At 41.1% G+C, this 14112-nt stretch overlaps 2 protein-coding genes across 2 annotated transcripts; both read left to right on the top strand.

Annotated features, from left to right (window-relative positions):
• Positions 1 to 3840: 3840 nt before the first annotated feature.
• Positions 3841 to 7231, top strand: LOC119573527. Its single transcript, XM_037920742.1, has 3 exons — positions 3841 to 5398; positions 5511 to 5903; positions 6027 to 7231. The coding sequence occupies exons 1-3, from the start codon at positions 3841 to 3843 to the stop codon at positions 7229 to 7231; spliced, it is 3156 nt and encodes a 1051-aa protein (XP_037776670.1).
• A 136-nt stretch (positions 7232 to 7367) lies between these two features.
• LOC119573526 lies at positions 7368 to 8849 on the top strand. The gene has a single exon (XM_037920741.1). It carries the CDS (start codon positions 7368 to 7370, stop codon positions 8847 to 8849), a length of 1482 nt encoding a protein of 493 aa, XP_037776669.1.
• The last annotated feature ends 5263 nt before the right edge of the window (positions 8850 to 14112 follow it).

Below are 14112 nucleotides of genomic sequence, written 5' to 3'. Positions count from 1 at the left end.
CTTGTGCCAGAACATCCATCAGTAAGGAACCTCCTACCCTAACTGAGCTGAAGAATGGGAAAGCTGCAGCCATATGTGATATCCCTGCTGAACTGCTAAACTGCTAAAGGGTGAAACTATGGCACAGGACTTGCATGTAGTCTTGACTGCCATCTGGCAGTCTGGTTCCATTCCCCCTGACCTGTTGAGGGGCTTGGTCATCTCTCTCTGGAAGAAGAAAGGGGATAGTTGGGACTGTAGTAACTACAGTGGCATTACATTGCTCAGCCTACCAGACAAGGTTCTCGCCCGCATTCTTCTGAAATGGATCCGCAACCATCTAATAAGGCACCAGACACCAGACAGTCTGGATTCACTCCTGGCAAGTCCATAATAGACACATCCTAGCGCTCTGATTCATTGTGGAACGCCATTATGAGTTCAGTCGTGGGTTACTTGCAGCCTAAATCGACCTCAAGAAGGCATTTGATACGGTGCATCAAGAATCGTTAAGGGAGATTCTGAGACTTAGGGGTATTTCGACACGGATTATTGACCTAATAGCAAGCCTATATACCGGTACTGAAAGTGCTGTAAAGTGTGGCGGGGGCCTGTCAAACTTCTTCCTTGTTAATACAGGGGTGAGGCAAGGCTGTGCCCTTGCACCAACACTTTTCAACACCTGCATGGATTGGATAATGGGCAGAGCTACTATCCAAAGTCAGTGTAGAGCAACACTGGGCAATATCAAGGTCTGAGAGCTTGACTTTGTCGATGATGTTGCTATCCTATCTGAGTCTTTGGAATCACTGGTGACGACTCTTGATGCATTTAGTAATGAGGTAAAGCCCTTGGGCCTAGAGGTCTCCTGGACCAAGACCAAGATTCAGGACTTTGGGGGCCTGTTAGGAGAACCTGATCAGTCGATCTATGCTTGCAGTGAGGGCGCTGAAATCACAGAGACCTTTGCATACCTTGGTAGCATAGTTCATGTCTCTGGGCTGTAAGACCAAGAACTCTGACAGCAGGAGCCATGAACTCGGTCAACAAGAGCATTTTGAGGTGTCATTACCTATGCAGAAGGACCAAGCTACTGTCTTCAAGGCCTTGATACTGCCAGTTTTGTTATATGGAAACAAAACCTGGACGCTATCTAGTGCCTTGGAGTCTCGTCTTGATGCCTTTTGTAACAAGTCTCTTTGCCGGATCATGGGGTACAGTTGGCATGACCATGTGGTGAACTGATGGCTACACTGTGAGACTGGCATGGGACCTTGCATAATCCAGGATCGCCAACTTGGGCTATATGGGCATCTAGCTTGTTTCCCTGTGTATGACCCTGCCCATCAGACTGTCTTTCTGCGAGACAATCCTGAGTGGAAGAGGCCCGTGGGACGACTAAGGAGGTCATGGCTTGGGCAACTCGACCAGACCTGTCGCGAGGAGTTAGTGATGGGCTGAGGGCATGCATGGAGAATCGCCATGAGGGACCCTCGTGGCTGGAAGCGAAAGCTGGATGCGGCCATGCAACCCCGTCGGCGTTACCTCTTTGATGATGATGATATACATATATATACATATACATATATATTTACACACACACACACACACATATATATATGTGTGTGTGTGTGTTTGTATGTGCGTGTGTGTGTGTATGTGTGTAAGAGGCTGTGAGAACTCTAGTACATTGGTGAACAGAGGGTAGTTATATTTGCTAACAGCGTGACTCTATTAATAAGAGTTGACACACAGTATGGGAACACACGAGACGATGTCTGGGGGATAATGCAGCTCACATGTCAGGTCAGCCTGTCCGGAGGGGGAGGGCTAGGCCGACCTTACCACGTCGGGTGCTGGTCACGAATTGAAGGGTCAAGCGAGATCAGATAAGAACGTCATCTACACCCTCGCTGCGTGTGTGAGTGACAGCTAGTGTGAATGAGAGAAAGCGAGAGTGACCTCACACAGAGAATGAATCACAAACACGAATATTAGTGTTCAATATAACAAAACTGAAGTAAATTAGCAATGCTAGCTATACAAAATTATTTCAACTACCACATTGAATTCAACATATAATGATATGCACCAGAATGTATGCATAAATGAATGGTGACATGAAAAAAATATTTGCAAGCTATTTAACAAGCAAATCTTCTTGGGGTCAGCATTTTGGACTGCCGAGGTACATGTCTAGCTATGCATATTAGACTTCATCGACGGGGGGATCCGATACCCCAAAATGCCGTACATTGACTGAAGTGACTCGAGCCAGGAAAATCTATAAATAACCTGCTCTTTTCTGCATATCTGTGATGGGCTCGCGAAATTCCCTAAGGGTATCTAAATTATCACGAATCACACAATCAGCTGGGATATACCCAAAACATGCAAACGACTTTAAGAGGGTGAGAAAGGTGTGATGAATAAGGGAATAATGATTCTAGCTTAAACCCTAGTCCTACATTAATTAACAGACATAACCGCGGGTCACACCGACTCAAAGTTGCCGATTAAACGAATAACCTTTCGAACGTCGGAGCGCAGATCTATTATGCAACCCCTGGGCAATATCGGGCAATCCTGTGCACTAGGATATGGGGGAAGATCTTACACTATATTCAATATAATAAATTTTAATAAAATTGCATTACACACTCAGTTCTAGCACCAATAGAAAGCAATGTAACAATGCTATGGTTAATCCCCAAGGCATCAACAAAACAACAACCAAATTACAGGGAACCAAGCAGTCATCTTGACCCTTCCCACGTCGCCACTGACCGAGAAAAGAGAAAGCGAGGTCAGGCCAAGACAGGAAAACAACCTTTTCCCCATCGAAAGTGACCGCAAGCGAAAGAAAAGGGACGGTCAGGTCGGGGCGAGGGGAGGAATGAGATAAAATGAAATTATATTTGTGATAAGATAAAATCACGAACAAGTTAAATTCGTTGCAGATGAAACAACATAAATCTCTAAAAACGAGAGAAATTAAAGAACTACTTAACTAACGAACGATATTCATGTTTGTTGACCACATACTTGATCACACGGAAATGCGATCTGAGGTGAAGGGAATAGTGCGAGAACATGCCATTTGCTGTCATTTAGCACTTTTTACCTCGCCCCCCCCCCAAAAATGGCTTAACACATTTATGGGAAAAGAAGGGAAAAGAAATAAGAAAAGGGGGCCTAAACGTGTACTTACGTGTTTTTTTTCTTTTAGACATGTCTTCTAGTGGTCCAGTGGATTTTCTTCGAAGGTTTGCATTCATGCTGCAAGCCGGAAGGACGCAGCATAACTGCTGCTACCAGTTATAACGGGTATTGAATCCTATTATAATGGTTTTGCAGGAGTAGTGATACTTGTTAACGGCTTCACTCTTTATTTCTAAGAGTTGACACACAGTATAGGAACACATGAGACAATATCTATTAATATGGGTTGTTAAATATGTTAGTTACCCCTTATGATGCTCAGAACACTATGTTTTCTGTGTTTACCCTCAGTTCCTTTGTTATTGTTTCTTAGTTAAATAATATTATATTTTTATTAACTAAATTGTAAGTTTTCTAAATGTGTTCTAGAAAAAATATTGCATATTCTATATATTATTAAAATCTAGAATAGAAGTACTTATTTTCCACAAATTATATATTTTTGTGTAACCATTGAAAATTAAAGGCCACTACGTGGCACTGCCAGCTCACCACCTGTTTCATTGACAACCCCCAACCCCGCTCCTGCTTCTTCATGCCTTGTTGACTAATGTGGGTCTAGTGGGACCTTATATTTTGGTGCCCAGACCCGGGAAACAGGTTCTACAAAGAATCCCGGTTGTGTTTTTTGTGTCAACAATGGGAGACATGGAGAAACTTCAGAAGAAGAGGGCAGTCGCCCGAGGGTGGGCAACTCGCAAATCTAACACATTGAAGGGCCTTCTCAACAATCCAGATGTCAGTGTCATCGATCTGCAAGCTGCCATGGATGACTTTGATCAACGTCTTGCCAGTTTGGAGGAGGTACAAACTTTGTTAGAATTAGAGACTGATCTTGCGAACTTGGATGAAGAGCTCGATAACGCCTCTGAGTTTTTTCAAGAAGTCCGTAAGCCCTGGCTGCAAGCTGCACAGAGGTTGGGGGATTTGATGAAAGGTGAGAAGAGTGAATCTATTTCATCCTCTAGTCCCAGTAAAATATCTAGTAGCAACAAGATGACAAATGTAAAGTTATCCAAATTAGAGTTACCAAAGTTCAAAGGAGATGTAACTCTGTGGCAGTCATTTTGGGACCAGTTTAAGACTCATGTGCATGATTCTGACATTCCAGTGATAGCTAAATTTAGCTACCTGCAGTCATTATTGGAAGGAGATGCAAAGGGTGTTGTAAAAGGACTTGCACATACCGAAGCAAATTACCAAATTGCTTGTGATATGCTGAAAGAAAGATTTGGAAGACCTGAGCGTATTAAATTTGCACATGTACAAGCACTTTTGAATTATAAATCTTCTGTGAAAGGCAAGGGACCAAAGTATGTGTCCTCCTTGTGGAATCTAAATGATGAATTGCTGACACACATCCGTAGCCTAGAAGCTTTGGGAGTATCAGGGGAGCAGTGTGAAGTGTTCCTGACCCCCATCATCCTGGCATGCCTTCCTGAGGAGCTAAGAATGGAGTGGGCCAGAGAAGGCTCTGGCCATGAAAGTGACCTCAGTTGGTTGCTGCATTTTCTTCAGAGAGAAATTGAGAGAATTGAGAGATCAGAAACCTTCAGTGTTGTGTTAGGGAAGGCAGAAGGACGGTTTGTGGAATCTGAGAAAAGAAGAGTACCATCTGCATCAGCTCTGTACACATCATCTGAAGCAGGATCATATTTTTGTGCATTCTGCAGCAAGAAACACAAGTCTGAGAAGTGCTGGGATATTCAGAAGCTCTCATTTAAGGAACGTGAAGAAAGGATTAAAGCAACCCGTTTATGTTTTAAGTGTTTAAGTAAGGGACATATTGCCAGTGGTTGTCGAATCAAGTGTTCCAAGTGTAATGGAAATCACAATTCTCTTTTGTGTAGAGCAAAGGGCGACATAAACTCCAATAAAGCTATGAAAAAGGACATTAGTGATCAGAAGATTAGTGATACTGCTGAATCTTCTTCAGAGAATTGCAGTCCTGAAGTGAATCATGTTGGAGTTGCTCTTAGTAAGTGTAATGTGTTAACAAAAACTAGCTATGTGTTACAAACGGCTAGAGTTAAAGTGTATGGTGATTCAGGTATTTGTTGTGAAGCCACCTTGTTATTTGATACTGGCTCTGATAGATCTTATGTGTCCAGTAATTTTGTGAAGAAAGTTAAGCCTAAGTGGGTGAGCTCGGAGACGGTGTCATATGCTGCCTTTGGAGGTAGTAAGTCTCATCCAGGTAAACAGTAATATCTTTGATTTGAAATTAGTAGGTTTACAAGGTGTAAAACATTTAATGGCATTAGAGATTACAAAGGTTTGTGCACCTTTGATGGTTGATGCATTTTCAGACTTTCAACTTGCTGATGATTACAAAAATAATAGTCACCTGAGTATAGATATACTAGTAGGTTTGGATGCTTATTGGGGACTTATGGATCCTGAAATTAAGCCATATCAGAGAAATGGATTAGTAGCCCAAAGGTCTGTCTTTGGTTGGGTTTTGTCTGGCTCATGGATGAATTCTACTAACAAGCCATTTGAGGCTACCCAAATGTTATGCATAGGAAATGTAACAGATTCTGATTTACGGGAATTTTGGCGTTTAGAATCTGTTGGAATAACTCAAAAGGAAACTGTTACTTGCCCATTTACCTCAGACCCTGTTCTACAACAATTTTGTGGAAATGTTAAGTTTGATGGGGGGCGTTATGAAGTAGGCTTACCCTGGAAGTCGGATGACTGTAAGTAGAATCTTAGAAATAATTAGGGACTTGCTAGAAAAAGACTAGAAGGATTAGAGCGGAAGTTAGATAAGGATCCACAACTTAAGGAACAATATTTTGATGTGTTTACTGGTTACGAAGATGAGGGAATAATTGAGGAAGTCCCTTCAAATGAGATTGTATGTTCTCAGCCCATTTATTATATGCCTCATCGTCCAGTTGTTAAAGAAAGCAGTACTTCAACTAAGATTAGACCAGTTTTTGATGCTTCTGCAGCTAGTTACAATGGCGTTTCTTTAAATGATTGTCTTGAGTCTGGTCCTTCACTTATTCCTGATCTTGTGAAAGTTTTGATTCATTTCAGAAGGTGGAAAGTTGCACTGACTGCTGATATTACCAAGGCTTTCTTACATATCTGTGTTCAGCAAAAGGACCGAGATGTTCATCGCTTTCTTTGGAAATGCAAAGACTCCATTAGAATTATGAGGTTTATGCGTGTCCCCTTTGGCAACACATGTAGCCCTTTTTTGCTAAATGCAACTTTCAAATATCACTTACAGTCTTTTCCTAATACTGAAGTCATAGAAGAATTAAAGGAAAACCTTTATGTGGGTGATTGGCTGTCAGGGGCAGACAGTGCTGAAGAGGCTTCTGATAAGTTTAAAGAAGCTCAGAGAATTTTGACATTAGCAGGGTTTCCTCTTTCTACATGGCGTTCAAACTGTAGATTACTGACTACAAAGTTTAATGACAAAATTGATCATGGTAAGGAACATGTATCCACCAAGGTTTTAGGTATGATGTGGTTATCCTTAACAGACCAGTTTGTTTTTGGGGACTTTGATTTAGATACAGAGACGCAGTTGGTGTCAACAAAAAGAGCAGTTCTGAGTCTCATAGCCAAGCTTTTTGACCCACTTGGTTTGATTAGTCCCTTTGTCATGTATGCTAAAATCCTCTTTCAAGACATATGGAGACTTGGGCTTGATTGGGATGAAGTACTACCTAAAGAGTTGCAAAATAAGTTCCAGAATTGGGTTAAGAGTATTGCTGCTCTTAAATACTGGAAGATAAATCGCTGCTATTTCCCAGAAATTTCATGGAGTAAGTTGTCGGGTCTGGAACTTCATGCTTTTGGTGATGCTTCAGAGAAGGGGTATGGAGCTTCTGTGTACTTAAGAGTTCCCCTTGGGGGTGGGACATACCAGGTGTCATTTGTAGTAGCAAGGTCTAGGGTAGCTCCAATAAAAAGGGTTACTTTATCCCGACCAGAGTTGCTTGGGGCTTTACTTTGTGCTCGGCTCTTAGAAAACTGTGGATCTACCTGTAGAAGAAAGTTACTGTGAAAAGATCATTTCTTGTGTATCTGTGACTACTCCTAACATATTTGAGTTTGAGAGATGGAGTCATTTCAATAAAGCTCATCATATAGTGGGTTGGGTTATGAGATTTATAAACAATGCCCGACCTCATTCTGTGAAAATGTCAGGTCCTTTGTCTTCTGGTGAGTTGGTTAAAGCCAAGACCAAACTGTTTTACTGTGTACAGAGAGAGAAATTTGCTCAGGAAATTGCAGACTTAAGAAAGGGTAAATCTCCTGCAAGGAGTTCTCCATTGTGTAGACTAGATCCCTTTGTAGACGATGAAGGCCTGTTGAGAATTAAAGGACGTTTGGAGAATGCAGACTTGAGTTTTGAAAGCAAGCATCCTATTATAGTTCCTTCCGGTCAGGTTGCTAAGCTCTTGGTTCAATTTCAACATATTTTCCTGAAGCATGCTGGAGTATCCACCATTGTCTCTACATTAAGAGGCAGCTATTGGATAGTGGGAGTGAGACGAATTGCTAAAACTGTTTGTAGAGTGTGTGTTCGGTGTAAGAGGTATGATTCCAGGGCTTGTAATCAGCCTGCTGCACCCCTACCAGGATTAAGAGTTAAGACTGCTCCTCCTTTTACTGTGACAGGTCTTGATTATGCTGGTCCTCTCTTTTGTATTGATTTACCTTCCAAGAAATTATACATTTTGTTTACATGTGCAGTAATAAGAGCAGTGCACCTAGAACTTACCGACTCATTATCTCTCTCTGACTGCATGCTGGCTTTACGTAGATTTGCAGCACGAAGAGGCATTCCTTCTGTTTTTTACTCAGATAATGCTAAAACATTTGTGGGTGCAGCTCGTCAACTTCAGCAAGAATATGGCCCACTGTCTCCTCAGTGGAAATTCATTGTTCCCCGTTCTCCATGGTGGGGAGGTTGGTGGGAATGTTTGATTAGGTCTGTTAAGTCTGCTTTGAGGAAAACAATAGGTGTTAGATGTCTGTCAAGAATTGAGCTTGAGACCACTCTTCATGAAGTTGAGGTTTGTGTAAATTCTAGACCTTTGACCTTTGTTGAAGATGAACCTGATGTTTCAAATCCTTTGACTCCTTCACACTTTCTCATTGGACGTAATGCTGGATTCCAACTTGAGATTAGTGATCAACCTTCATATGTTACAAGACAGGATTTAATTATCCGAGAAAGTGTTCGTCAGCAGCAACTTGATAAATTTTGGAAATTATGGAGCAATGATTATTTAAGAAATTTGCCACCTGTTGTGAAAGGATTTGTGCAAAATTGCAATGTACAGAAAGGTGCTGTTGTCCTAGTCAGAGAAGACCATGTTCCTAGGCTTAAATGGCCACTAGGTGTAGTTACAGAAGTATTCCCAGGTAATGATAATATCATTAGGAGTGTTAGGGTCAAAACTGACAAAGGAACAGTCAATAGACCAGTGCAGAAGTTGCATGATCTTGAAATGTATAGTCCTCTGTATGAAGATTCTGAAGAAAATGTTACACCATCAGTTCCTGGAACCAGTGAAAATAGTGCCTCTGAGCCTTGTGAAGAGAACATTTTGAAACCTACCTCCTATAGTCGACGGGGTCGTGCAGTAAGAACCCCAGTGAAACTTGACTTGTAATAGTTTGTAGTGTTCTAAAGTGTAGTTTTATATTTTTGTAGTGCTTCTTATAATTAAGATAAGGTAATGAGTTCAATATTATGTGTGTTTATAGATGTAATCTCTTAAGATAAAATTGCCATTATCTTTCTCAGGATTTTATTACCTCATTCAAGTATACTTAGTTTATGATAGGACTAAATCCTCCTATGGTGGGGAGTATGTTAAATATGTTAGTTACCCCCTATGATGCTCAGAACACTACGTTTTCTGTGTTTGCCCTCAGTTCCTTTGTTATTGTTTCTGAGTTAAATAATATTATATTTTTATTAACTAAATTGTAAGTTTTCTAAATGTGTTCTAGAAAAAATATTGCATATTCTATATATTATTAAAATCTAGAATAGAAGTACTTATTTTCCACAAATTATATATTTTTGTGTAACCATTGAAAATTAAAGGCCACTACGTGGCACTGCCAGCTCACCACCTGTTTCATTGACAACCCCCAACCTCGCTCCTGCTTCTTCATGCCTTGTTGACTAATGTGGGTCTAGTGAGACCTCATATGGGTAATAACGGTATGCTCGGACACTCAGGTCAGCTAGCCTGGAGGGAGAGGGCTAAGCCGACCTCACCGCGTCGAGCTCTGGTCACGAACTCCCTGGTCAAGTGAGGCGAGATATAATTGTCAACTACACCCTCGCTGAGTTAATGGTTCTTTTGGGACTTTCGGATCCACATGGAAAATGGTCACGTGGTCCACTGGTAACAGAAATAGACTTCTGCATATGTTATAATATATACATATATATGAATATATATGCATACAAATATACCCATATACATATATATGTGTATATATGCCTTCTCCCTTGCAGCTGCCACCGCTGGCTAACCTAGTGCAAAAAAGGGAGCAGCTCTGCATAAGCCTCCCTTGCCAGTTCACAGCCTCTCTGTCATCGAGATTTCCGAAGTGCCTCCTCCTTGCCACCCATAGAAACTGGTTAAAATGTGCGGGAGAAGCATGAGGCCCCAGAGGTACAAGCCATGGCCCACCTGCATGTGGACACACCATGGCTCCATACCAAATCCTGCCCCTCAGCCCCCGGGTTAATGGGCAGCTAGGGGAAGGTGGGCCTTGCCAGTCTTGATCCCCTCAGGAAACTCTGGCAACGTCAGAAATAAATGGACATCTTGGGAGGAGAGGCTCTGTCCTTCCCTCCCTGCAAGTGAGGTGGGCTGTGGGTCCCGGCAGGAGGGCAAATGTTGGGGCACAGGATAGCAGTGAGAGTTATTGGTCCCGCCTGTGCCCTGGCAGTAGCCAACCCTGTATGAGGTCTGTGGAGCAAAGCTCAAAGGTCTGTGGAGCAAAGCTCAAAGCTCAGGTGGACGTTGGGCCACACAGTTTGCCTCCCCCTTTTATATGGGGCAGTGTTGGCGGGGGTGGCAGAGGTGGCATCCATCCAGAGTGACTGCCCAAGGCTTAACCTCAGGTGAGCTATCCATGTAGGTGCTTAGAACATCCATCTGGTCCTTGCAGCAGGATGAGCAGTTATTCTTGCTATCGAAGGAACTGAAGTGGTTGGGCATTGAGTTGGCTGTCTTCTTGGAGCTCAGAAGACTTGGCAGAGGCACAATCACTATCGGTGGGTACACCTACTACTGATTGGGCCATGGCGATGGTCATCTCCAGCCGACTTCAACCGTTGGTAGTAGAGGTAACACCATTAGATGAGCGTGTTATAGCATTAGGACTGAAGCATAGTTTTGGCTTCATTCTCTTATTGCTGTGTACGACCCTATGGATGTTTGCAATCTTGATGTGAAAGAGGCATTCTATGCCACACTCACATCTGTGGTAGACAATTGTTACTAGCAAGACATTTGCATTGTTCTGGGCAACTTCAGTGTGGTATCCAGCTATGATCGAGCTGGCTACGATATGTCTGCCTGACCCTTAGCTCAGGAGCTGACTTCAGCAGTGAGAACAGCCTCCTTTTCTGGGACTTTGCTGAGTTCCAGGGACTGAGGATTTCTGGCTCCTGGTATCAGTGCTCCAACCCACATCACTGGACATGGTATAGCAATATGGGTACTGTGGCCAAGGATGTTGACCACATTCTTGTCAGCACTCGATGGAGGATTCCTCAGAATTGCAATGTTTAACAGAGAGCTGAGTTCTGTGGCACTGACCATAGACTGGTTGTGGCTACCCTATGGGTCCACTTCAAAACTTCTTGTCCCCCCAGTGGCCAGTCTAGGGTATTACACTTGGTCAGACAGAGGGGGGAGGAGTTTGCCCAGAGGTTTGCCACGGCAGTCCCTTATTGGTTCACAGAACTGGAAAACTTGATGGACCCAGTTGCTCTGTGGGAGTCCTTCAAGCATGAGACACTCAAAACAACGCAAGAGTCCATTGGTGAAACCCCAAGGCAAAATTTCATCTCACTGAAGACACTTGAGGTCACAGATACATGTCGTGTGACTCAGCTGAATGGTAATTAAGACTTGCGCCGTTCCTTGGTGCATAGGGCTCAGACACTGATGAGAAGAACAAGGAATAGTTCATCAGGAACCTTGCAGAGGAGGTTGAAAGCCATTTCATGGTAAATGACCTTTGCCTTGCCTAACAATCCCCATGTTGGGGTTCATGAATGCTGGGCTGAGTATTTTGAGCAGCTGCACCAGGTAGACTCTAAAACAGTTAGTTTGGATGCAAGTGATATCACAATACCTGTGCCAGACCCACCCATCACTGACAAACCTCTTATCCTAACTGAGATGAAGATGGCGATTTCTATGCTGAAGAGTGGGAAACCCACGTAATATCCCTGCTTAACTGCTATAGGCTAGGGGTGAACATATGGCATGGGGCTTGCATACAGTCTTGACAACTATCTGGCAGTCTGGTTCCGTTTCCCCTGATCTGTTGAGGGGCATGGTCATCCCTCTCTGGAAAAGGAAAGGGGATCAATGGAACTATAGCAACTACTGTGGCATCACACTGATCAGTATACCAGGCAAGGTTATCGCCCACATTCTTCTGAAATCCACAACTACCTACTAGGCACCAGAGACCAGAGTAGTCTGGATTCATTACTAGTGCTTTGATTCATTGTGGGACGCCATCTTGAGTTCAATTGTGGGTTGCTTGTAGCTTACATCGACCTCAAGGCGTTTGACACAGTGCATTGGGAATCACTAATTCCGACACGGATTATTGGTCTAATAGCAAACCTATATACCGGTACTGAAAGTGTAAAGTGTGGTGGGGACCTGTCAAACTTCTTCCCTGATAATTCAGGGGTGATGCTAGGCTGTGTCCTTACACCAACACTTTTCAACATCTGCATGGATTGGATAATGGGCAGAACTACTATCCACAGTCAGTGTGGAGCAACACTGGGCTTGACTTTGCCGATGATGGTGCTATCCTATCTTAGTCTCTGGAATCATTGGTAGTGGCTCTTGATACATTTAGCAATGAGGCAAAACCCTTGGGTCTAGAGGTTTCATGGACCAAGACCAAGTTTCAGGACTTTGGGGGCCTGTTAGGGGAACCTGTTCAGTCGATACATGCGATGAGGATATTGAAGTCACAGAGAGCTTTACATACCTTGGTAGCATAGTTCATGTCTCTGGGCTGTCAGATCAAGAAGTCAGTAGATGGATTGGTCTGACAGCAGGAGCCATAAACTCGATCAACAAGAGCATTTGGAGGTGTCGGCACCTAAGCAGAAGGACCAAGCTATGTATTTCAAGGCCTTGATACTGACAGTTTGCTGCATGAATGGTATCTAGTGCATTGGAATCTCGTTTTGATGCCTTTTGTAAAGTCCCTGCCAGATCATGGGGTACAATTGGCAGTACCTTGTGCTACACAGTAAGACTGGCATGGGACCTGTTACTTGCATAATCGGGAACGGCCAATTTAGCTACATGGGCACCTAGCTCGTTTTCCTATGGATGACCCTACCCATCAGGTTGTCTCTATGTGAAACAATCCTGGGTATAAGGAGCCCGTGGAACAACCTAGGAGGTCATGGCTTGGGCACTTCGACCAGTCCTTTCAAGAGAAGCTAGAGATGAACCGAGGGCCTGCCTGGAGACTGGCCATGAGGGACCCCCGTAGCTAGAAGAGAAGGATATAGATGTGTGTAATATATATACATATATATAGATAGATGGATAGATAGATAGATATATATATATATGTATATATAATATATATGTATATAATATATATATATATATATATATATATATAATATATATATTTATATATAATATGTGTGTGTGTGTGTGTGTGTGTTGTATAAGTGCATATATATATATATATATATATATATATATATATATATATATATATATATATATATATATATATATATATATATATATATATATATATATATATATACATATATATACATATATGTATGTGTGTTTGTGTGTGTGTATGTATGTATAAATATATATATAAATATATATAATATATATATATAATATATATATATATATATATATATATATATATATATATATATTATATATATACACAATATTTATATAATTATGTATATATATGAATATATTTATTTACATATATAATAAATATATTTATCAGGGAATATCTGATATACATACTATATGTGTTTGTTTTTGTATATATATTATATATAGATATATATATATATATATATATATATATGTTTGTGTATATATATTTATAAACAAATATATATATATACATCAATATATATATATATATATATATTATATATATATATATATATATATATATATTTATATATATATATGTCTGTGTGTGTGTGTGTGTGTGTGTGTGTGTGCGCGTGTGTTTATATATATATATATATATATATATATATATATATATATATATATATATATATATATATATATGTATATATATATATATATATATATTTTTTTTTTTTTTTTTTTTTTTTTTTTTTTTACTGACATATTAAGTTTAAACTTGAAAATCTATCTTTTATGATTTTAGGACCTATGATTCAGCAAAACTGTCAAGAAAAGGCAGCAAAAGAAGTTAGTGTAATAGAATTGTTTCCACAGATAGCTGCTGCTTGTAACTGACTCAGGAGGGAAAAATTTGGCAATTCATCCTGACTTGGGAATACTGTGATTTGCCAAGTACCATAAAAAAGGAACAAATTGGTGTTGAAAGCAGCAAATAAAAAATAAATAAATAAAAAATAAATAAATAAAGATGCAAAACGTATGCAAATACCACTTT

The sequence above is a fragment of the Penaeus monodon genome, chromosome 5, assembly GCF_015228065.2.
Source record: "Penaeus monodon isolate SGIC_2016 chromosome 5, NSTDA_Pmon_1, whole genome shotgun sequence".
In the NCBI taxonomy this organism is placed as follows: Eukaryota; Metazoa; Arthropoda; class Malacostraca; order Decapoda; family Penaeidae; genus Penaeus; species Penaeus monodon.
The sequence above is the reverse complement of the archived record's forward strand: the minus strand, read 5'-3'. Positions and strand labels throughout refer to the sequence as shown.